Genomic DNA, 25948 nt, shown 5'->3' with positions numbered 1-25948 from the left:
AAATCGTCGGCTGCTTGTTGGTCACCACTAAGTTTCTCCCCATAAAGTCCAATTTCTCGAATTCCATGTCGCTGCTTAAAGCGAGTCAAACATCCAGAAGACGCATCAAAATTTCCTTTCAGGCCTAACAACTCAAAAAAGGTTTTTGCCTTCGCCGCAATGATAGGACCATTTACAGGAGTATCCTCTTTTCGAACTTGAGCTAACCACTCTGTCAGTGCCGTGTCTAGCTCATCAAAGGTAGAACCCTTCATACGTTTTCGGGTTTTCATTGCGGAAGCACTGTCCGACATTGATGCAAAGTTCACCAGTTTGTCTTTTCGCTTTAGAATGTCACGCACTATTGTTTCCGCGAATTCGTAATCCAGTTCCGAATTCAATGTGCATGTTTCATGCTTCAATAAACCTAATGACTCTTTGAAGGTATTTAAACAGTAATATATTTTACTATTCTATGTGTTTTGGTTTCATGGTTTCAGTTTATGATGAGTTGTGTGAAACGTAAGCTTATCTGTTTCAAACGAGTATCTTATTCCTTTTGAGAAACATATTAGAATAAAAAGGAGACTAAAGAATTCTTGTTGATTTTATTATAAACCTTAAATAATTAAGCAGCAGCACCTAAAAAACATACCTCATTTTGGGGGAAAACGTTTCTTAACAAATTGAAATAACTCTAAGAATGAACAAAGGTACTTGGGGGAGGATCAGAATCCTTGAATGAACATGTGCTAACATCAACATATGCTTAATAAAAGAATGGAAATCAATTTTAATATGTGATGAGGTGCGTATGCATTTGATACTAGATAAGAGGTTGATACACATTTGATACTAAACTAGACAAAATAATTTTCGATAAAGTTATCGATAGTTTCTGCATTTTGATTTCTAACTCTAAGAAAAACACTGCTTTCTATTTCACTTAAGTCAAAATATAAAACAAATGAACAAAACGATTTAAAATTTCATCGGGATTTTATTATTTGCACTAGCTTTTAATAATTAAGGAACAATTAGAAATCGATTATAATCGCCTAAAAATCAAAGCTATTCTCATCACATCTGCTCATGCAGTTTCCATATTTTGAAGAAAACTTATGATAGTATGCAAGAGTTTACATAATCGGACAATTTGAGGGGATAGAGGGGTGAAAGAAAGTTATAATTTTGTGGTGTGCAAATAAATGAAAGCGGCGTTTAAGTTAATACACAGCATTATCTTAACCTGCTGACGACTTATTTTAGATGACAAATATCCATTTGTGAAAAAAAAAAAAAAAAAGAAAAATTAAATTCTAAATAACAGTTATTAAGATACTCTTCGTGGTTCATAACTGAAAACATACAAACTAAAATAAAGATTTGTGTTAAATATAAGTTTGTTTGCTTTAACATTAAAGTTCAAATCTTTACAAAACAAAAGTCTAATTCAAATATAGACACCTCGTCAGTCTACACTACAATTAAACTTTTAAATCGCTTACCAATAATACAGCTAGTTACCTACGTTAGGCCTTCAACCGATGCAGTAGAATTTAATTCTCAGTGATCAGTTAAGCTTTGAATATTGGTAAAAATCTGTAAAGCCTAATGTGTCGAAAGAATTTCGATACATCACTTGCCAAACAAACTGTGATGGAATGTAATCGAAGCTCGAGTGCTGACCAAAGTCTCTATATGCGGTGCGAGTGCGAGTGAAATGCGAACCGGTCGAGTGTTTCTTACCCTTTGTTATATTTACTGAACTGCTTTAAACACATTAATGTTAAAGCGTTTATAAGTATCCATTTGCACTTTCCCTACCCTTACCACTCACAGAACATCAACAACATCTAATAAGTGTATTGAAAACAAGATAACGCATCCAGTGAGTATGTAAAAGCTAGCTTCGCCTGAGAAGGGAGTGGAACTTTGCCTTCTACACAGTGGGTCTACTAAGTATTGAATTCATAAAAGTTATGATACGAAATAAACAACTTTATCACTGTTTTCTGTCTTTCAAAATAAATGTTTTTCCGAAGCTAGACGTTTTCTGGAACATTCATAGATCTTCTGGAATGCTTCATAGATATCAGTTCTCGGAGTATATCTTCATTCCACGGTGTAAAAAATTGTGAAATGCTCTCAAAATGATATCCTTGTAAGGTGTAGTTTAGATAACAAGTTACTTCTGTGTCAATTCTCTCTTGAAACGCTTATTTCTTTCGTCTAATTTAAATATCAAGCAAGTATGCAATTTAGACTGGAAGAGAGAGAGCTTTCGGAACGCAGCGGCAGGCAATTCATTTTTGTAAGCAGTTCACTTATTCGCCGATCTAAGTTTGGTAAGTGATTTGCTAGCTTTTAAATCTAAAGATTGTATGCAGGTAAAGCCACGTTGGCACTAGATATATTTGTTGTGTTTTACGTAGTTAAGCATTTATGCTTCTAAGAGTTCTTGCTTTGTCAAGTATCGATTGATAAGGTTCATTAAATTTTAATTATACCTACAAGACTTAGTGTTAATACGCTTTATTTAACATTTTCAACAGGCCTACGTTTTTGTAATTTAGAGTTCTTATTAAATGTGAAGACAAAATTTCCTTCTTAGCCCAGAAAAGCTTAAAAAATTGTAGTCGATAGGTAATTAGACTAAATTGACACTTTTTGATCTAGTACTTCCGTTAGGGAGCAGAAATTGGTTAAGTGCAAATTGCATATATGGAGAATAAAGGTCATACTTAAAACAAATTACTCCTTTATTTGAGTTACATTGTGAGTCTATATTTCTACTGTGCGAAAAAACTTTTCTTCTGCTGATTTATTGAGTCCGTAATGAAACTAATAGAAGACATCGATCGATTCGTATTTTAAAAAATCTGATGTGTACACCACATGACTTCCTTGTACGGAATATTAAATTATACGCATTTTTTCTTGCATTTCATTTAAACTTATTGGATTGAGTTAAATCTACATCGCCGACAGCGCATAAACCACAATAGAATAAAGGCATTCTTTAAAATTCACTCTAGTATTTGTTTATCATAGCGACACTCTGCCGCTAGATTCACTTAACAGTATTATATTTCGTTCATATTATAACTCATAATGCACAAAATTTATATCATTTAAAGAATAGAATTATCTAATCGTTGCCACATGTTCTATTCAAATATTATAATAAAGCTAGAATGATGTATAAAAGAAATTACGCAAACAAAACAAAAAAGAAACAGCTTTTCACAGACAATTTAGTATTTCTCATTCAATTAATTCAATTCTCACTTCGCGAGAAGGCAAAAATACATAAAAACTCAAAATATCTATATTAAAAATTACGAAGTAAATCTTAAACACTTATTTCCTCGAAAAAATTCCAGAAAGGATTAAGCATGATTTAATCGGCAATAATAAATGAAGGCGTTATCTTTATTGTTGCGAAGCTTCGTTTCTCTAGATTGGCAACAAATCCACTAGTCTGCTGTTTCAAATGTAAACAATCAATGGCTGCCATCATAAAAAAGGCTTAGCGACACTTAAACAACTTTAAAATTGTTGATAATTCTAAACATATTGCATACAGATTTACTAAAGGCATAAAATCCTTAACCGGAAGATAAAAACAACATAATTCAATAACTTTTAAAGCAAAAAATGTACAATTTACAAACATCTAAGAGTAAAGAAATTGAGATCACTGAGCCGGGTAACAGAGTGGATATATATATATATAAATATATTTATATACGTTTGGTGCAGCCGATTGCAACCAAAATACGAGGTGCACATCTACATGTTATAGCAGTCCTATATACAAAATTTCAATGTTCTGAGGCTACTCGTTTTCGAGCTATGCGAGATACGTACATACGTACGCACGTACGTACATACGTTCGTACAGACGCCACGAAAAATTGTCTTCAGAATTAATTTTAAAGCAGTTTTATAATTTTTTTGGAGGAAAAGAGTCTTTTATTCTGTCCTTACGTACAGATATTACGCAAAAACATCGTTAAATTGCATTCGATAGCGGTCAAAATGGATATTTTTGCTGAAATATGCTGCCTGAAACTTTTCGCGATTACAATACTTCCTTCGTACAAGGAAGTAAAAAAGTCATCCAATTTCTTTTAGCGAACAAATGTATTTTAATATTTAAAATGTTGGTAACTATTTATGGGTTGCTTATAATTAAAGTTGTCGAAAATATTCAGTCTTAAACTTTGCCCGCAGTATATTTCTACCCTCACCCCCGAGTTGTTCAGAACAATGATTGTCAAAATGTCAGGAAAAAAAATTATTATTCAAGAGAAGGGCATTGAAAAGTAAACGCACAAAAAAAGATCAGCCATAGTAAATTTACTTCTTGTCATCTTCACACGGACCCTTTCATCCATTTCAGTTTTTATCCCCTAATCGTCCTAGATAAAAAAAAAATATTTTTTTCGCTTGCCTTATCTCCAAAACGGATGATTAATTATTCATGCTGTAGTTAGTAAAATGCATTACCTGCAGTCCCTTAGAGCTGTTATCTAGGCAAACAACCAAGTTTACTTCCGCATTAAGGCTTTAAGCTACTAAAGAACCTGTTCAACGCAATATTTAACAATATTGATTTGACAAAAGAAATCTAACGGTTCTGTAAAAGGTAGTATAATTGAAATACACTCATGTCCATAAATTAAGGATAATGCAAAATCAGGCAAAGGAAGAGATAGAAGCAAAACAAATTTGACTTATTTGTAAAGTTTATTTATTAAGCAAAAGGTAAAGAGCAAAAAAAGATGCCATATGTTTGATATTATTAAAAAAAATTAGCGATTTTTCTTCCTGGAACAAATTACAAAAAAAAAAAAAAAAAAAAAAAACCCTATTTACAAAAAACCAATATTACATGGTTGGTATGATTGTTAATACATTGTATGTCTCCCAGACGATGCAATATAGTCCGTACAACGCCTAGGCATGCTGAGTATCAAATTATCGATCTGATCTTGGGGAGTATTACAGCACAAAAAGCAATACTCTCCGAAATTCCGGTAGACATGTAGGAGGAGGTTGACGGGCTGCAACTCGTCGGCCAAGCATGTCCCCCACGTGCTCTACTGGATTCAAGTCCGGTGAGAATGCTGGCCAGTCCATACGGGTGATATCGTGATATCCTCCGATTGAAGGATATCACCCGTATGGACCTCACCGCTTACGATGTTTGCACGGGGAGGACGGGCGTTGTCATCCATAAACACAAATTGTGCGCCCATGGTGCCCCGAAACAAACGTACATGTTGTTCCAGAATGACGTCCCGATAGATTTGGCTTGTCATGGTTCCAATTTAAACATGCAGGTCAGTTCTGGAACCCAGAATAACTCCACCCCAAACGAGCAGTCCTACACCACCGTAACGGTGTCGTTCAATGATGTTTTCTTGGTGGTAACGGGTACCTGGAGCTATCCATATGGAAAGTCCGGCGAGAATCAGACTGCAAGCTTAACCTGGACTCGTCGGAAAACATCACACAAGCCCACTGTTGCGGTGTCCACAATGCATGCTCTCTACTCCAGGCTAACCGCAGGCGACAGTGAGTTGCAGTAAGTGGAACGCATCTGACAGGTCTACGAGCATATAGACCAATTTGCCCTAAGCGTCTGCACACGGTCTGCTTTGAAATTGTCGTACCAGTGGCTGAAGAGAGCTGACGAGACAGGTCTGAGGCTGTGCTCCGCCTGTTTCTTTTGGCAGTAACTGCCAAATACCGGTCCTCATTCGGCGTTATAACTCTGGGGCGACCTGTGCTGTAACGTCTACTCACATTACTTGGAATCGTTGCCAAAGCCTGGAGATGACACTCTGGGCAATTTCAAGTTCGTCTGATACTTCCAGTTCTGTACGCCCACATTCCAGACGGCCGATAATTCTACCACGTAAAAAATCATCCAAATGCGTCCTTTGTGTCATAACTATTCGGTTATTGCACTGAAATGCTTATAAAGCGCCTGCGAACAATTTTACTTCTTTGCTTGTATTCCTTATATATCACTCTCTTACACTCTCGTCATTGTGACGTACCATCGGTGTCATCTGGTTACTTCCTGAAATTTGCATATGATTCTTGAAGATGTGTGTAGTTATTTTACAGGTGATATATTTATTTTAGAGTTCGATTTCCGGGTGACTCCGAATTATCCTTAATTTATGGACATAAGTGCAAATTAATTCTTCCCCGCCTAAAGTCAGAGCTACGCAATACTATTTTCGTTTGAGGAAGATATCCCTAATTTTTTAGATTCCCTACGTAAATTTTTAAATTGTGCACACACAATTAACGTTTAGTTTTAAATTTAAAAATTAACTTTATAGTTTTGAGCTAGAATGTGGTTTTAAATTATTCTGTTAAGATGCTTATCTCATAAAATGTAAGTTTAGTGACGTTTCTTTCCTGTTCTCAAACAAGGATTATATTTTCCACATTAAGCAAAGTGTTTCATTTCTAGATAGAGGAAACTGCATCTCTTGAATATTCCATTCCATATAAATATTGAATTCTTTAATAGTAATTTATAAAAATTTCCAGTAACACAAAAAATAAGATATACGAGTATGTCGTAAAAATTGTGAAATGCTCTCAAAATGGTATGCTTGTAAGGTTTAATTTAGATAACAAGTTACTTCTGCGCCAATTCTCTCTTGAAACTTTTATTTTCTTCATCTAATTTAAATATCAAGCACGAATATTGTTAAATAATAGGTTTTACCAGTAAATCCTAATAATAAGTGAACTTTCAAAATTCCATAAAATGATGGTAAAAGCTTCAATTTTGAGCGTTCACCAACCATTTCAGTTACTGACAGGATTTAGCAACACTAATTGATGATTGGTACAGAAAAGCGAATTATTGTATGTTTAACAGTGAAAAGTGTGAAATTTTATCTCATAAGAGGATGCAGATTTAGTTGCTTCTCCATTTATACAGTTTTTCTCTATTTATACATTTTTTGTTTACAAATTAAAAATGATAAGTTAGCATATGAACTCAGAACAGCGGACATATTATAAGTGAGTTTCATAAAATCATTTCTTAAGTAATTAGATAAGGAATTAAGTTATCCCTCCGTTTTCTATTTACAAATGGTTAGCACTTCCAGCTTTCCAGTAGAAGTTCTCCGTCCGAATCTCAACCAAGACACAACTGATTTTGAATGTTTTCTAATTTGGAAAACCGGAAAATCTCAGAAATCAGCAATGGCGCTAAATATAATAGATGATATTCGTCACCAGTTGGATTTAGTCAATTTCGTTTCTTTACAGTTTCTCTTTTAAGCAGAGAAGAATGCAAAAGATTATTAGATTACTACCTGCATGACTTTGTGTAGTGTCCATTCACCTAGCAAGCGGAAGGTCCATAGTTTGAATCCTGGTGAGGATACAACTAATTAAAAATTTTCTCCATTAAGAAAAACCTATTAGTCTCTACAAGTTGCGATATTTTAAAATTTACATTTTTAATAATAATTGAAAGTTAAAGCATAAACACTGCTATAAGCACAATTATAATCAAATAAAACGAACTTATACCAAAGGATGTTGAAGAAAAGGCTCGAAATGGAAGTCTTATCAGGCCATTTTCGGAGTTTTATTAGGACTTAATACTGAAGTGATACTGTACCGGGATTGAAACCGGGGATTAATTACTGAAACTGAAACCGGGGATTAATTACCATAACAAATTGAGCCACTAGCAGAAGTATCTGGCAAAAATGTAGAGGGCACCAAACGAGCAGAATGGTTAATGCTGTACGTTTAAGCAAATGGGGCATTGAGGTGGTATAGGTAGGGCGATGTTGAGCGGTAGGGCGGTAGGTAAGAGTTCTGTTAACATGAATCGTAAACCATCGTACGGATAACTAACTGTATGCATTGTTATATGAATATGGAGCTAGGTGACCAGTATTTATTTATAAGGCCGAGTACAGCAACTCAAAGATGGCATGACAACATTCTTTGAGCAACTGCGCCACTTTATCCACATCCCCATACATAAAATGCATGACGGGGAGCTCCGCATTATTGTAAAGCTGCTTACCACTAAAAACCTCTCACAGGAAACGACGATTTTAAGCCAATAGAATACATTTACTGCCGTTCAACTGCGTCTCATACCACCTTAACGTAACATTTGCGCACTCACATTCCAATATAAAATCTGCTTAGTTCGGTCCCCTTTACCTGTTTGTACATTTTTTTAAAAATAGTTTTAATATTCTGTATCGATTGCATTCGAGAAGGGCAGTTAAAAAGTTGAAGGAAATATTTTCTTGTCTGCAGACATTTGAGCAGTTAGTTGTACGTATTCATGATTAATATGAAACAGACATGTCTTCTTCAATAATAAAACCGCCTCAATAGTATAAAGATGAAATATTAATAAAATTGTAGTGAAATCACATGAATGAAAATTAAGGAGAAAAGTAATAGATAAGGAAGAGCCTAAAAAGTATATATGTCAATAAAAGTGCAAATGGTGTACGACAGAAATTAAAAATACCACAGAAATGTTCGATTGAAATAAAACCATAAATAGCTCTACTTATTAGCAATAAAATATTCTAGAAACTGTAATGACCCACCATATTTAAGATTTACATACTTAAAATGAGCGCAAAATTTTTATTTAGAAGAAAGTAATAAAAGCCTTCATTATATGGGAAAATACATATTCAGGGATTCTAGAAAAATAATTCTAAATCATTTAAATTAACTCATTTGAGCAGCTATCGTTTGTTAACACTAGCATAGAAAAAGAATTTATTTCTGGAACTAAGTTGGTAAATGGGACACATTAATATATTTATGTTTTTTTTTATCTTTAATTCATTGAAAAATTAAAACTATTTTTCCAGTACAGTCAGCACGTAAATATGTTTCTATTAATCCGTTTAATTACCTTTACGGAAAAATGTAAGGAAATAGAATAATTTATTTCGGAAACGCTTTAATGGTAAAATTAAGGTTTATTCATTTGGCAAGTCAGACGAGAATTAATGCAAGAAAGTATTATAGCAGTGAATCCGTTTTTGGGTGGAAAGAAGTACTATTTTGTTTTTATTTCAAAATAATCTTAAGAATTCAGTAAATATTTTTTAAAGTTAAATTCAAATGACGATCATCATAATAAACTATAACAGTTTCATTTACGTCGATTCGATTTCATTTGAATTGCCAAAATAATTACTTTTCCGAGTTCATTAATTCTGAATAAAGTCCGTCGGCTTTATTTTTGGAAGATAGTTAAAAGTTAATCATTTGGTGAATGAATATTAAACCTTAACGCAAATGGAATTTTAATTAATAACTGCGCTCCTTTTCCTCCAGTTCTCGGTTTAATGAGCTGTTTTTTTAATATTAAAGAAGAGTAATTCTTCGGGGATTAAATGTCCTACAAAAAAAGAAGAGGAAGGGATTTTTTTCTCTACTTGTGTGCTTGGGACTTCATATTCACGTGTGATACATTTCTCAGTAAGGGAAAAAAAGTATAAGAGGAGGTTTAGTTTTAATTCTTTCTTTTACTTTACCTGAAAAAAAAATAATAATAATATGTTGTTTAAAATGAATGTCAACGAAATCTTAAGAAATTTATTCCGACGAAATTAATTCTACTGTTTTATGCCAAGGCTATTGCTTTATTTGTTTACTGTATAAAACGCTCTTTTAATAGCGTGTTTGGTGGAAATTAATTTGTGTGTCTAGAAGAAAAATGTATGGAGTTTAACTAATCAGTTTTAAATATTGGTATTTTGTGCTCTTAGTTTAGAATTAAGCCCTAAATAGATATTCAAAAATTTAGCGATTAATAATAATTAAAAAAAAAAAAGCTCAACAAAACAAATATTGAAATATACAGACACAGTAGCAATGTTTCCCCGCTGTGAGGATTTCCCGTGACATTACAGTACTTGCGCTCCGTGTACCCGAAACATTCGAAAAATTTACAATCTACTTTTTTATTTATTACAACTTATTTTAAAAAAAATCATGTTATCATGCAAAATTAAAATGTTTTTCATTTGAATAAAAATCCAAAGCACACTTCTCTCAAACCATTTAAACAATGAAATACTTTTTTTTTACTTACACACATTAATTAATAATTATTAATTCGACTAAAGAAGAAATAAAATAAATTTTTATTTATGTAAGTAAGAAAAGTAAAGGTATAATTTTTATACTGCATTAAACAGAGAAATTAATCATTAGTAACAAATTTTTTAATTAACGTATTTCTTCATATTTAATTAAAATTAGAATAAAACATTAATTTCCCACTACATAAAGTAAAATAATCCGAGATTTTCTTTTCTTTTCTATGTGTGCAGAGTTGACCGAATTTTTATAGATTTTTCTTTTTTAAACAGTTCTAAATCATTAAAAATCATTTGAGCACATTTATTGGGGGGGGGGGAATCTAGTGTAAGCTCTTTCTTGCAAGTGAAATTCGTGTCATTTATATTCAGTTTTAATAGTTTGACAGTTATTAATATGAGATTGTTATTTTTTATTTCTAGTTCACCAAGCATGGAAATTTTGGAAACTTTTGAGGTGAGTGGAACAGCGTATGATCAGCATAGGTCTAGAAAACTATGATATGCGCGGAAAATTTAGATGCTTTAAAATATCAGAAATTAAATAAAAACTTAAAGTACAAAGAGAAAGAAAGAGAAATAAAAAATAAATCGGTGTGCGATTTCCGCTTGAATACTTTCTACAAAGATGGCTCTTAGCATTTCGTACTTATTATCTCTACTAATAAATAATACAGAATCTATTGTATGTATGTACTATATATGTTCCTCACATTGTAGAAAAGTGACGGCATCCAGAGCCATCGAATTTTGAACACACGTGCTCCACTCCGACATGTACATCTTGAAGCCCGAAATTAAAAATCGAAATCGAAATCGAGTCAATGGCTAGGCGGCAATTAGTAGCCAACCGCTACTTTAACCGTCTCTGTTGGTAAATTTCCCTAAGACGTTGGTACTTAAGTTTTTAATTAAGGCGATTTACGACGCGCCAACTAGGCGAAACTTGTCAAATTTTGTGAAATGTAGGTGGAGAAAGGGAGATGATTGGCAGGAGCCTGTCACGTGGGTGGTCACCAGCTTACGCGTACAATGAGAAATATTGGAAATATTAATAATTATCAAGTTTTGAAACAGGTTATCCAGATTGGAATAATTAAACTAATATCGCGATCTAAATGAGGACAAATGGCACAACTAGGTGCAACAGATTAGCTAAACAAAATATTCAAATTCATCCTTTCTGTAAAACACAGATTGGACAGTGGTAGTCACGTGGAAGTCACCCTCCCGTGAACTGTCCACAGCCCAATGCATCTTGAAATAGTAGATATCACAATTCAGTGAAGTTTTGGTCTGAGAAATTAAACACTAAAGTTCTTGTACAACACTGAGGCACATGAGTTACTGTAACTATACACTATGTACATATAGGGACGGCGGTATTTGAGCGAAGTGGCAAATGGTGAAAAACATTTTACACTAGCAATAAATAATCAGAGCTTTGAAGATCCAGGTACACGGATCATGTCCATAAGTCCACAATATTACAAAGTCTCTGATATAACAATAAGAAGATTACGAAAATGACAAATATAAGATCAGTGCTTTGAAGATCCAGGTACACGGATCATGTCCATAAGTCTATAAAGTTTCAAAGACACTGGTAAAATGACACAATGAAGATAAAATAAAGATAATAGTACTATGTACAATATATACACATTTCACCATTTGCTGTTATGGAAGATGCCTCTTGGGCGCTTTGCTGCAATTTCTATAGTAGGATCATAATTTATCAGATTACGGATATGTTCGTATTGAGAAAGTTCTATTTTAGCATAGAAATTGTGGCTCGTGGTGAGAATTTGATCATCTATGGGTCTTATTTTTAGTTCTTTATGTATCTGCAGGTTACGTACGAACCATGGGGAGTCAACAATTTGTCTGAGTATTTTGTTCTGAAAGACCTGTAGTTTGTGTCTGTAAGTCTTGTACACAGTGGCCCAGATAGGCACTGCATAAAGTAGGGTGGGTCTTATTAAGCTGGTATAGATCTTCTTCTTGAGACTGATATTTAATTTAGCCCGAAATTAGAATTTGTTTCATATTTTATAAGGTATTTTCATCCTTCTTTCCGCGTGTCTTCGTAATGCATCTGAACAGCAGGTGAGGGTGGCAGGCGCGAGATTCGGTGTTTCGAAAACTGCAGAGGTAATTGCACATTTTTCATGTTTCTGCGTCGATATAACCTAATGATTCTGCAATTTGTTTCACATTGTGTATGAATTTAGCCAATTTTTGATTAATAAACTCGGCAGTTGGAAAGCGAATAATGTCAAAACTCTTCGAAATAAAACATTTTTATCTCCAGCTAGCTAGACTGTTGCCATTCAACAAAATATAAGAGATAATTAACTTCCAGTTTTAATCAATAAGCTTGGCTATTTAAAAGCAATGCCTTGCCATTGCTGTAATAAAATAGCTTTATCTTTCACTCGTACAGTATTGTCATTAAGTGTAAGATATTTAACTTTCAAATTTAATCAATCTGTTACTACTGAGTAACAAATTAAGCAATTTTAAGCGATAAACTAATTTCTTAAGAAATATTTTTCTCCTTTTGAATTTGACTGATTTAAATAAAAATGCATTCGAATCCTGAGATGTCAAATTTTATAATAATATATTTTTTATATTTATATATTAAGTAGCTCAATTGCTAATGAATGTTATAAAAAAAGCATTTTTCATAAAATAAGCTTTTATTAAAAACCCATAAAATAAATAATGAAATAAAAGGGAAAAAATAATTTATCACGAAATTTAATAGAGACGAGCGATTAAAAAATTCTGTTTACAAAATTTATTTGCATTGTTATTTTATGTCACTACTAATAAAAGTGTAGGAAGCTCTTAATGAATTTACAATAGTAATGACTTATAATTTTGATAATGCAATTCGATTAATAGATCATTATTTAGACGGCCACGCTTTTTATTATTACTCTTTGTATAAAATTTTAAATGACATTCATAAACGGAATCTCTTGTTAACATCAAGCTACATGATAAATTATTTTTCTCCTTCTAGTTCATTAATTCTTTTATAAGTTTTAAATAAAAGCTGATTTCATGAAAACATTAATTTTTTTTAAATTTCTATCTTTTTAATCTAAATAAAAAGTTATAAATCTAATTATGAATTGAAAAATTATTTTTCAGCAATGAATAATCATTCATTTAAATCCAACAACTATGTTACAAAATCCAGCAATTTAGACAAACATTCTGAAATTACATTAAAATCTCGTATAAACTTCAATTAAAAGGCAAACTTCTGCAGAAGTAAGAAAAATAGTGTGATAAAATGAAATTATATTCTTGAAACTATGCTTTCCAGCAATTCTAAATGAAGAAGATATATTTCTTTCTTCCTTTTCACATTGTAGCATATTCTTTCAAAAAAGCGTAGGAAATTCCTTTGACTTAATATTTATCATCATTCTTGTTTTAAATTTAGGCGAAGACTTTTTTTATGAAACGTGGAAATTTCCAGAATTTGTAACTAATACATTTTTAAGTGTTAAAATTTTAAAATCATGGACGTCGAGGATAGCGCATAAACCACAACAGAACAAATGCACCAACAATTATATCGTCTGAAGAATTATCTAATCATTGCCACATGTTTTATTCAAATACTATAATAAATCTAAAACCATGTATAAAAGAAATTAAACAAATAAAAAAGAAACAGTTTTCATAGACGATTCAGCACCGCTTACCTAATACGCATGCGCTACTCGTAAACATTCTCCTCTGTACAACACAGGCTGGCATTTGTCCTATCCAACACAGACAACATTTGCTGCTAATACGAAACACTTATTTCCTCGAATTTCATTAGAAATATATTTCTCATTCAATTAATTCAGTTCTCACTTCACGGAAAGGCAAAAATGCATAATAACTCATAATATTTTCATTAAAAACTAAAAGATATAGAATAACATAAAATACCAAGTACTGTTAAAACAATTTTAAAAAATTACAATTCAAAGTACAGTTTCTACGCAAAAAACAAGCAATTTGGCCAGCAGGCAAGAAGGCAGATTTTTCGGTACACAAAACTAAAAGATTCCTAGTGTGTTATCAAAGATAATGGAGGGAATGGTTGCTTTCTGTCTTAAATGGTACTTGGAAAACAGTGGCTTAATATCTTCTAAACAAGCGAAGATTTAGAAATTTACCATTCTACACGTCAACAAGTTGTATTCTTAAGCCAGTCAATTAAAGATGCACTTGATGAACGAAATTCAGTATTGGCTGTTTACGTAGATTTCCAAGCAGCTTATGATAACGTTTGTAGGTTAAAGGCTGTTCAAAAACTTCAAATATTCGGTGTTGGCAGAAAAATGTTCCTTTGGTTAAACCATTTCTTGACCCAACGTTTTCGTGCTACTCGTTATGACACCAGCAGGGCACAGTTATCAGCCCTATTCTCTTTAACATTTTTATTAACGACCTACCAGACACCTAAGAATCAGATGGAATCGTGAACACTGCCCTTTTTGCCGATGATCTTGTAGTATGGGCCAGAGCTAACAAAAAAATATCAAGGTTTAAATCAAATCTTAAACTCTCCGCTCCAGAGACTTGAGAAGTGGTGTTCTGCTAATAATATGAGAGTTAATCAGGGAAAGACTACTTGTCAGTTTTTCTCTCTCAACAGACAACACTTTACTCCTAGACTAATGCATGAGAAGTCGGTTTTGCAGCAGACGGATGGTGCAACCTATCTTGGCTGTATTTTTGAAAAGCGCCTAACCTAGAGAAAGCATGCAGAGCATGTAGTTGCTAAGGCGGAGCGTAGATTACTTATCCTTAAACGCTTAGCTGGTGTTAAATGGGGTTGGGGTAGAGAGACCTCAACTCGACGTATAAAATGTATATTCGACAAATACTATATTATTGCTCTGAGATATTGATCTCGGCTACGCAAGATGTGATACAACGTCTGGAGGTCTTCCAAAATCAGGCACTGCGCACTATAACCGGGGTTGTTAAAACGACTCCCATTCTGGCAATGCAGTTGATATCGGCAAATCAACCAATGACAAACCTGATTCAGAAAAATGCTTTCATCCTTTTCCAGAGACTTATTCGTCTACCAAGTAACCCTCATTGGAGAAATTATGATTATAATAAGCAACGAAATCTGAAGACACAAAATGGCTTTCTGCAGTGTGTCCCTCGCCTAGAAGAATACAATCATATAAGAACATCGAAACCGGCACTGCTGGTTTTGCTAAATCCTTTGGATTATAGCTTCCTTGATGTGCGGTTGAACCTGGAAATGAAAGTAGATAAGAAAGAAATGAGTCCAGAGCAAATAAGAACTATAGCTTTGGAAACAATTTAGCAACGTTTTCCGGCTGAGGAATGGATACATGTATATACGGATGGCTTTTTGGCCGATAGGATTCAGGGGGTTGGAGCTGGAATTTTTAGCAAGCTTTTCAGTTTTTACATACCTGTAGGGGCTTACTCCACTCACTTTGATGGAGAACTGAAAGCCATTCATGTAGCTCTCCAACAATTATAATTGAGACAAAGCTCTTTCAGGAAGGCTGTTGTACTGTCTGATTCGACTTCAGCAATACAGGTCATTTCCTCTTACCAAGAGTGTAAGAACATATGCGTTCAACAGTGTCAGGAAGTCATAAAAGAACTTTCCCACAGAATATCTTTCCAATGGCTACCTTCACACTGTGGTATTTATGGGAATGAGATGGCTGATATGCTTGCGTAAAAGGGGGCTACGGTTCTCCAAAAGCCAAAATCGAGTGCAGATCTCCATTCTATTAAGCTTCTGACATCACTAACATATCAAAAGACTTTTAGAGATTTTGCCACTCGGGCTTGTCAGGGCAAGCCTTGGAGTGTTCTCTCATCAAACCCAGCTTTTGTTCCTGACCACCCGCGAACAGTTGCGGTTGCATTTTTTAGATTATTGACGGGACATGACTGTCCAAAGAATCATTTATTTCGCATTGGACTAGTTGATTCGCCGTTGTGTGTTTAATGTAATAGTGGACGGCCAATGACGGCGGAACATTTTGACGAGTGTGAAGCACTGACAAATTTTTCTTGTAGATTTCAGCGCTATTGGCAAGCAAGGAGTTTAATGGCCTAACGACCAGTGCAACTGGCATTTGACAAATAAAAAAATTAAAAAACTGAAAGATTCCTTTTATTCCCATTCGGCAAAAAGATACTGAATGTTCACAAAAATTAATGCACTATTCTGCTCAAGTTTCAAATGTAAACAAATGTGAGTGCTATAGTGAAAAAAATTAGGCTCAGCCGCAATTAAACAACTTTTAAATTGTTGATAATTCTATAAATATTGCATGCAGGTTAACTAAGTCATAAAAACCTTAACCGGAAGTTAAAAACAACATAATTAAATCATTGTTAAAGCAGAAAATGCATAATTTACCAAAATATAAGAATAAAGACTGAGTTAACTGAGCAGAGTAACAGAACTGGGTATATATATATATATATATATATATATATGTTTACTTTCGGTGCTGTCAACTGCAACCAAAAAGGGAGGTGCCCAACTACATGTTATAACAGTCCTTTATTCAAAATTTCAACGTTATGAGACTACTCGTTTTTGAGTTTTGCGAGATACATACGTACGTACATACAGATAGCACGAAAAAAAAATCTCTTCTGAATCCATTTTATATCAGTTTTATAATTCGTTTGGGGAAAATGAGTCCTTTATTCTCTCCTTACCTACAAATGTCGAGCAAAAACATCGTTAAATTGCATTCGATAGCGGTCAAAATGGATATTTTCGTTGAAATATGATACCCGGAATTTTTCGTGATTACAGTACTTCCTTTACTTCGTACAAGGAAATAAAAATCTAAATCAAATTTTGAAAAAAGTCTCTCTACAACATTTCATTGTCATCCATAAACAATATGTGTACAACATCACGATAGCTTATCAGGAAGTAGGTTAAAAGCCGATGGCAAACAGTTTACCATAACGGTAAACACCGTGAGAGAACTATATAAAACCTTATAATGAGAATTACTGAACAAAATAATATTTCAATAACTGTTTAAGATAACAATTATAGCTTTCCAGCATTCAAACACTGTCTAGACATATTTTATTTAATTGTTTAAAATTAATGGTTAGTTTTAATTTTGCACAATTTAAAGAGTAGTCTGTCTAAATTTGATTTGCCCATATATATATATATATATATATATTGTAAACAAAAATTAATCTAGAACATGAAATTCAAATACAGCAAAATTCAATTATTTTCCGAAGAAAAAGAATTGCGTTTCTGAAAACCAAACAATAATTCATTCCAAATGACAATCCCGCTTTCATTCTGGAAAATATCTACTTATTCTTTACAAATATTAAAGCCCATTTTGAAAACACAACAAATATTTAGAGAACATACGGTTTGTTTTTAATATAAATAAGAATTTGTTTGCATAAAATACAAAAGATTAAACAGTCACATCATACGCAGCTGACACAGTAATTTATTCCACGAGAACATTCCTTAGAATAGAATACAATGCAAACATAATTTTCTTCCTTTTCTCTCTCGAAAGAAGATGTGTTTGCAAAGCATGTTGCCAGATCCAGTAATAATGAAAATTTCCTTACTTTTAATTCGTCTGCCTCGATGAATCCACTTCCGTCGGTGTCATATTCCCTCCAGATCTGTAGAAGGAAATATTGAAGACGATAAGAAAGCTGCATCATTAAAATTAATTACTTTTAAAACTTTTTTTCTATTTCGATTTCGCTTCTGTGACAAAACTGTCACAAATTTAATTTATCCAAGGAACAGTCTATTAATTTCACTTGAAGAATAACGTTGAAGAAAAGAAATTTCCCAACCATAACCGTCGCTTTAATAAATAAGTAACTAAAAGGAGTTAAAGCTGAATGTGTAAGACTTACACTGCTAAGAAATTTATCATATTTTCTACATAAGTATATGCTATTGTTCAAGAACATGTAAAATTAAATACTTTTAATCTGTGCTATTATTTAGAACCTGATTACAAATTTGTCCCCGGGAACAATAAGTTTACTTGAACTGTGAAATACACATTTTTCATCGTAAGTAACGACTTCGTCTTTGTTATGCAGAAGTACAATTAATGAAATATGTAAAGGAAAATCTATTGAATATGACTGAGAATAACAGAAAATACATATATCATGATATACAGAATCATTGAAGTAGTTATCGAAATGCATATGGAGCATCGTACTGTTTATTTTATTATTTATTTATTGAGTTATTATAATTAACAGCAATTCCATTAATTCGAAAATCGTTCATTGGTCTAGAATATAGCGAGTGTTTTGCTACCTAAAATTGTAAATCATTTACTTTATGCTGTCATACCATAAATTCCATGCTTAGTACAATTAAACTTTAAATTTATAGGCACTCAGTTCTTCAAAATGTAGTCCAAAAACTGTGTTGATAAAATACCAGTAACACTGATTTAAAGTATCGGAAATTAATTATCTCACTGCTGCACCTAAAATATTTTTCCAATATCATAATTTTTTACCGATTAAAGATGCTGAAATTCAGTTCAGTATAAAACGCTAATATTATGCTTTTTATTTTGAAACACTTTTTATTTTTATGAATTGAATTCTTTTTCAATAATTACAATTTTTTAAATCAACTGCAGTTATTTGATATTTTAGTTAGAAAGAAAATGCCACATTAATTAATGCGTAATTAATAAAATGAGTCAGATATCCAAAATGAAAATTAATTAAAAATTTCAAAAATTATTTTTTAAGGATTTTATTACATCGAAAACTAGATTTTTATGAAAAACATAATTTGAAAAATTGAATATCTTAGCTTCTATTATAACAAGAATCTTGATTTTTACGTGCATCAATTAGATTTAACGAAAATTTGTTATTTTATAGCCAAGCAAATAATATATACTATAGAAACACATTTTATGCATTACTCAAGCTCAGTAATTGCTTATTACAACTATAAAAAAGATACATTATAAATTGTATCAAAAGGTATTATAAATGAATAAAATAAAAATCTTATATTAGAAAAGGAGAAAAAAATGTATATGCCTTGGAAGCAGTCACCTGACCATGTTCACGTTTAGAGAATGTTAAGTTTTTGTATATTTGTAATACTTTATATACACAATGCCCACAGTTTATTCATCGGATAAATATATGTTTTAAACAATACAGGATAAAAGATAGGGAAAAAACACTGAATGGATCTTATTGGGCATGTCAAAGAATTTTATATTAATATACTTCAGCATGGTTTTTAATTCTTTGATGTTGTGAATCTCTACATCACAACCTCGGTTCTATTTGCATGGATCTTTGAAGAAGAAATACTGCATTAGTTCAAAGAGCACTGGTTTATGATTCACAATACTGCCCTATCACATGCTGTTGTTAAGGTACTGGCAATACTGTCATTACCGACTTTTCATCATTAGAATATCCTACATTTAATCTAGACCTACTGTCGTAATTTCTGAGCATTTTCGATATAAAGAGGGCAGTTGCTGGGGAAGATGCTCTCTTTAGATGAGGAAAAGAAAAACGATACACACGCACAGTGCTAAAGATGATTCCCTGAAATAATTTACATAATGTATTAGAATTGCTTGCAAAACTCTGTGAAAAGTGTAATTCAATCTCAAATCCTCTAATTTGAAGAAAAAATATAGGACCTGTCGAGTAGAATCAACCATAAAATGTTTCCAACAACCCACATAAATAAACTCATTCGCAAGAAATAAATGAACAATGCAAATAATATTATTTAATTTGGAGACTTATTAAAAATTAGAAAATTAAATTAAAGAGAAACTTTAAAGAGAACCCAGATATTTAAAAATATATTTACCTTCATGAATTCGACACTTGAATCCAGGGGGTTGTCGAAACGGAAGAGAAGGAGAAAGCTTTCCTCCAGCGGAAGAAGCTGAGCAAGCTAGGAAAGAAGAATAAAGAAATGCACCATTAAACATTAATAAAAAAATATTTAATTACTTTACCTCAGATCACAGATTTATCTCAAATTAAAATACAGGCTTCTTAAAAATAAAATTGTAATAAAAGCAATAATGTTAAGCTTTAGGAAATCTTCAGCACAAAGTAAGTGTGCAACCTTTTGGGGAGATCATCTACAATGTTTGCTTTACTTACAACACTTAAGAAAAAAATCAAACAACAAACGAAAAGCACACAAGAGAAGTAACTGATACAATTTATGTCAAAAAAAAAAAAAAGGACTATTGCTTTTGTAAAAAGCCACTTTTTTTAGGTAGGGCGCAATCTGTTAGTCTATGTCCAGGTCCCTTAGAAGCATCTTTCATTAACATACAATCACGGCGAAAAGTTTTAGGAAAAGGTTTATCAATCCGATATATTCTTTATAAATCTGCGTTACAAACATTATAAATTGCATTAATTAGAAATAGTTTTTAAAATTAAATAAAATTATTTAGAACTGCGTTCTACAAAATTTTAGGACTAATTCCTTAAACGAATTCCAGGAAACCTCCCACAAGATGACTGACAACAATTTTTATTGAGACATTTCAACTCATCTTTCTTAAAATATCATCTGTTTATGAACAGAATTTTCTATGCATTAAATTATTTGCTCAGATGAACACCTTTCATCGTGGATTCGTAAGATGAGCCAAGAAAAGCAATAACGTTCTGATGTAAAGCGAAAAATGAAGCAACGGAGACATCTGAAAAGATCTCGGATCTTCTTTCGCTAAAGAGGTTTTTACTGGTTGTCTAATAGAAGGCACCCTCCCGCCGATAAGTTTGGATAGTGGTGGTGGTTATAATAACAGAGGTAATACATTTCTGAGTAATATTAAAGTTTTAATTTCATTTTTCCAAAGTTGAAATTAACTTTATATAAATACTAGTCTAGGTTTCTAAATTGTGAGGAAAATCTTAGTCCTATCTTAAGTATTAAAACTAGACTACTTAAAAATACAAATAAAAGAGATGAAAGTTATGTAGAGTCATTAGGTTAATTGGAAAAGCCGGAGAGATGAAAAATGAGCAACCGTCTTCGCCGGGAATCGAACCACGGACCTCTGGAATACCGACTCAGTGTGCTGATCACTACACCACGAAGGCACGCTAGGAAGGCGGGAGAAATACCTTACATACTCCCTCTTTTAAAGGGCGACTGGGGTTTTTAGGAGACCCAATCTCCAAATCCTGGCTGTGAAGAGTCATCATCCACAACCCTTTTAGTTCAGGCGCTACTGTAGAGACATTAGGTATATTTTTGGAAGCAGGAAAGATGAAAAATTAGCAAACGCCTTCGCAGGGAGTCGAACCATGGAACTTTGTAATACGCGCCCAGTGTGCTGATCACTACACCACGAAGGCACGCTAGGAAGGCGGGAGAAATACCGTACAGTTAAAACAAGAAAAAGTTATTTTAACTTCAGCTTAAAGTGAAGAACTAAAGTAACTAACAAAAATTTGTTCCTGTTCCTCGTGGGAATGATAGATAGTAATGGATTAAAATATTTACAACTCAAAAGTTTTAAGTTTAGATCCTAGAACCTGGTTGGGCTTTCTTCAGTCTAATATCTACAAAATTTTAAGTAGAAGAAATTCACTAACTGTAGTCGGTTACTTCAAAATACCCCACAATTATATAACACTTATTTTCTCTATCTCACTTGAGTCTGTAATTCAAATCAGCCTGAATTCGTGCGCTCTCTACGAAACGAGAGTACAGAAATACGATGTGAAAAAAAAAAATCACTGAGGAACTCGAATCATTTTGCTGCAGCTATCGTTGTCATGGTTACGAGACAAGCTGGCGGGAGGAAATGATTTTGAGGTGGCGATTTTTAAAAAAACAGACTAAAATAGAGGTCACAGTGCTCCTGTCAGATAGCAATAGAAGAGATTTCCTAAAGTTGGATAGGACTATCAGCCCTCTTTTCGAAATTTAGATTCTCACACCCAACCCATTTAAGACTTGTATCATTTAAGTACTCTATTGTAGTAGACGAGACAAGAGAAGTTTAGGACAGATTTTTAACATAAGGGATAACGTGTTCACAAAATTAAACTTTACATTGTAATTCTGCTTTTGTTGAAAGCAAGCAACAGAAGCATAAATCTTAATATTCATCTTCCCGACTTTCCTATTAACATGGGGATTCTTAGTTGATTATTTTTAGGTTTAATTACTTTTCTTTCTATTCTAATTTTTTCTAATTAAAATTTATTCAATTTAGTTATTATTTAATTGAGCGATTAAGTTTCATAACGATTAATTTCGCAACTACCCGTTTTAGCTTAAGAAAACTGCACGTAGTGCTGTTCTTTCGAAACTGCAGAGAAAATGTTTATACCACCTTTTCCGCAAGCTTCAAAAACAACTTTTCAAAAGAATGGAGGCTTTTAGTTTAAACGATGTAAGTAAAGGATTAGTATTTATGACAAAAAATTTAAGGTTACCCTTTTTACGAAAATCTTTAAGTTGATTTTAATGCATATTAATGCACAGAATAAATTTTATTTAATAAAAAAGAGATTCCCAGAGGACCAGTGTCCGTTGCTATCGTATAGGATTAACAGTCATAAAAATTAAATCCGCATTTTGCTTTTTTTAACAAAATCTGTATGTTTAATTGGATTTTAAATCATTTTAAAAGAGAGAATATGCTTATTTAATATCATCACTTTCTCTGTTTCCAGTTATTATTTTATTATGTCATATTTTTTCAGATTTAATTTTATTTACCCGAAAGTTATTTACTCCTCCAATGTTAGCACCTTTGCTGATTAAGCATAACAAATATGTAAACTGAAATTTTAATGGCTTTCAGAATTCTTCACATGATAATTCTACAAGAAAATTTAGCACATTATACAAATATTTTCGAAAACATTTAAACAGAGAAAGCAATAAAGAAAATAACCGAAGAGCCCTTTACTTGCCATATGGTAATTAAAGCATTTTTTTCCAAGAAGACCTTAAATCAAATGCAAGTTACCTATATATTTACTTGCACTAAATGCATCGTGCATTTGTGTTTCATTTCAATTAGCAAATGGACTGCCACCGAAATTTAAATTACGGGGGAAAAATTGATCATCAAAATTTATGACTCCCACTCAATTCATTATAATAGTACAGTATGCAACACATGTTCATTTTTTTTTAGGTAATGGTTGCCTACCTCTCTTATCTCAATCTTTCCATCCTTGTTGTCGTCATAGGCTTCCATAAAACATTCCTTCAGCTCTGCCATCATCGAATCGGACACAACTTGCTGGAAAGAGAAAATGAAAAGAAAATATAATTTTTTCTGTTAAAAATCTACTTACATATTTTTACAGTATAAAACATCTCAATCTTTAAATTTGATACCTAAAGTTATATAAACCCTTTTCAAGATCAAAGTTTCCACCTCCACTAATGTCTTTTAACTGCAAATACATATTTAATGACAAAGAAAATTTCTCTCAATCTCCTGTATCTAAATACAATAAAAAGAAATGGCTCCTATTATTTCGAGTAAAAGGTTGCAAAATATTACGTCCAGATAGTAAACATCAAGTAGTTACATTCACTAATGATTTGTCAGCTAAATATTAAAATTAAGAAGCTTACTCGTCTTTTCAAAATGTCTAATCAATTTAAATGCTTGATTAATCGATTTCAAAGGAGGTAAAAGAACAATGCCAGTTTAAGTGATTTTTTAGTTCTCTTACGCATCGATTTATTTGCTATTTAAAGCCGATCAATTGATAAATGGGTTTATCAAAAGACATATTTTCAAGAAAAGTATTTCCCTTAAATGATGAATTTTACATAGTTGCATTTATTAATGACAAACTGTTACCCGGTGTGCGTTTTAAAGGAAAGGAAGTGTTTGTGTTTTAATTCTGTTTATTGAAGTGCTTTTGAATATAGAATAATTTTTGTTTTTCCATCTAGTGCGTGCACGGATATCACATATTCGCTTTCAAAAAGCAAAGAAAATGCGTATGATGCAGCAACACGCATGTTAATGCGTGAAAAAGGAATATTTTACATTTTGCTGGACGATAACACACTTTAAAATATTTTAACTTGGATAGTGGCAACTCATTTCTCTTAAATCACCGATTCTGTTTATAAAATTCCAGACAAATTAATATTATTGCGTTTTTTAGATTGGCAACAGAACTTTTGTATATCGCCGAGTTTTCTGATTAAATTAGAAATATATACATCTTACGCTTTGTAGAGTGGCAATCTCTGAGTTTTTAATCAAAAGTTCTTTAAATTAGCGTAATGTATTTAAACACTGCGGACCCCACGGGCTGGTTTTTGAGAAATCGCATGTAGACAGCGACCTTCCTCTTGTTTTGAAGGTCGAGTGTAGCAAGTTTCGTACAGATCGGAATTAAACTGTACATTTGTAAAGACAAACAAACAAACATTCAAATATATGTTCTGTTAACGTATTTTTTAATTAAATATCAGTAAATGTAAGAACTGATTCACCAATGTAAAATTTTACATGGTTTTAAAAGTGAAAAACCCAGGATGGAATTTTGTTAATTGATCTGGAAAGAAGAATATAAAAACAGAGTTCCGAAAATTAAAACAGAACTTTTGGAAGCGATCGCTGATTTTCTCAATACTTTTTTCGTCCATTTTCTAAATTGAATTGGCTTTAGCCTTTACTAGCCGTGTTTGCTCGCGTCATCCAAGTCTTAAGTCAAAACTTATAGGCTTGCAAATTTTATATATTTGTATGCTTTAAGGTCTGTATGTTGTTAATTCCGTAAGCAGAGGAGGTCTACTGTAATTATACGAACTATATAAACTTGTTAGACTAAAGATATAATAGAAGCGTTTGTTTTAAATCTTAATCTAAGATGGTAAAGTGTTAATATACTGGAAAATTTAGGATGAGTAAGTCACCTAACTGTTTTTACGATGCCAAAACTTAACATTTTCAATAGTTAAGCTCCGTACAAACTAATCTCGAAAAAGAAAGAAATAGCAATACTTATTTAATGGATTTAGCAATCACAGTTTGCGTATTGACTTGATTTACCAATTAATTTGGCTTGATTTACTAATTAAATCCACCAACACAAACCAATTAATGTTAAATAATAAATGCATTAATTGAATCGATTTATTGATTAGAATCTTATTATTGACTTAACTGAGTTATATATAAATGTATTAGCGTAATAGATTTATAAATTAAAACTTGCATATTTATTCTGTGAAAAATCCACTACAGATCTGGTGATTGACTGTAACAATTAAAACTTTTGTTTAATGAAAGCAATTCCTTTAAATTGTGTAAAATCTTCTTTTAAGTGCCTTTGAGATTTCTGCATTTACGTTATGTGACCAAATAGAACAGACAAAATTAAGAATGGGTGAAATACTGTCGAAAATGATGAATATAATAATGAAGTATTTACTACTTTAAGCTAAAAACGTGTATTTTGGGATTAAAAAAAGAGGTAAAAGTAGATTTATAAAACTTAAATCCAATTATAAGTTTTTAAAATGAATTTATTTTAAATAAAATATTTTCATATAATACTGAGAAACTGCTAAGAAGCAGAGCATACTTCATTTTACTTTAGGGATACTCCCGCTTTATTTTCGATTATACTAAAAAATCGAATTTTTTATATGCGTTATGAAAATAGTTTTAATGGAGATGAGAGGTTTCAGGCGTTCTGCTTTCAGATAAATTTTCTGCTCTCGATGACTCGGTACTTTAAAAGTACAG

At 32.4% G+C, this 25948-nt stretch overlaps 1 protein-coding gene across 2 annotated transcripts in view; it reads right to left on the bottom strand.

The window, feature by feature from the left end:
* Positions 1–25948, bottom strand: part of Cbp53E (Calbindin 53E) — a 479040-nt gene that overhangs the window by 118215 nt on the left and 334877 nt on the right. For both annotated transcript variants that reach the window (XM_085814625.1, XM_085814624.1), the window contains exons 3-5: positions 23378–23470; positions 20047–20133; positions 17781–17837 (exon numbers count right to left, since the gene is read on the bottom strand). In XM_085814625.1, coding sequence (XP_085670751.1) covers positions 17781–17837; positions 20047–20133; positions 23378–23470 — 237 coding nt within the window. The remainder of the gene's footprint in view (positions 1–17780; positions 17838–20046; positions 20134–23377; positions 23471–25948) is intronic.

Source organism: Stegodyphus dumicola, chromosome 4, assembly GCF_044657685.1.
Source record: "Stegodyphus dumicola isolate Sdum_Otavi_A_Nest chromosome 4, ASM4465768v1".
NCBI classification, from domain to species: Eukaryota; Metazoa; Arthropoda; class Arachnida; order Araneae; family Eresidae; genus Stegodyphus; species Stegodyphus dumicola.
Note: the sequence above shows the minus strand (reverse complement) of the source record. Positions and strands in the feature narration are given on the sequence as shown.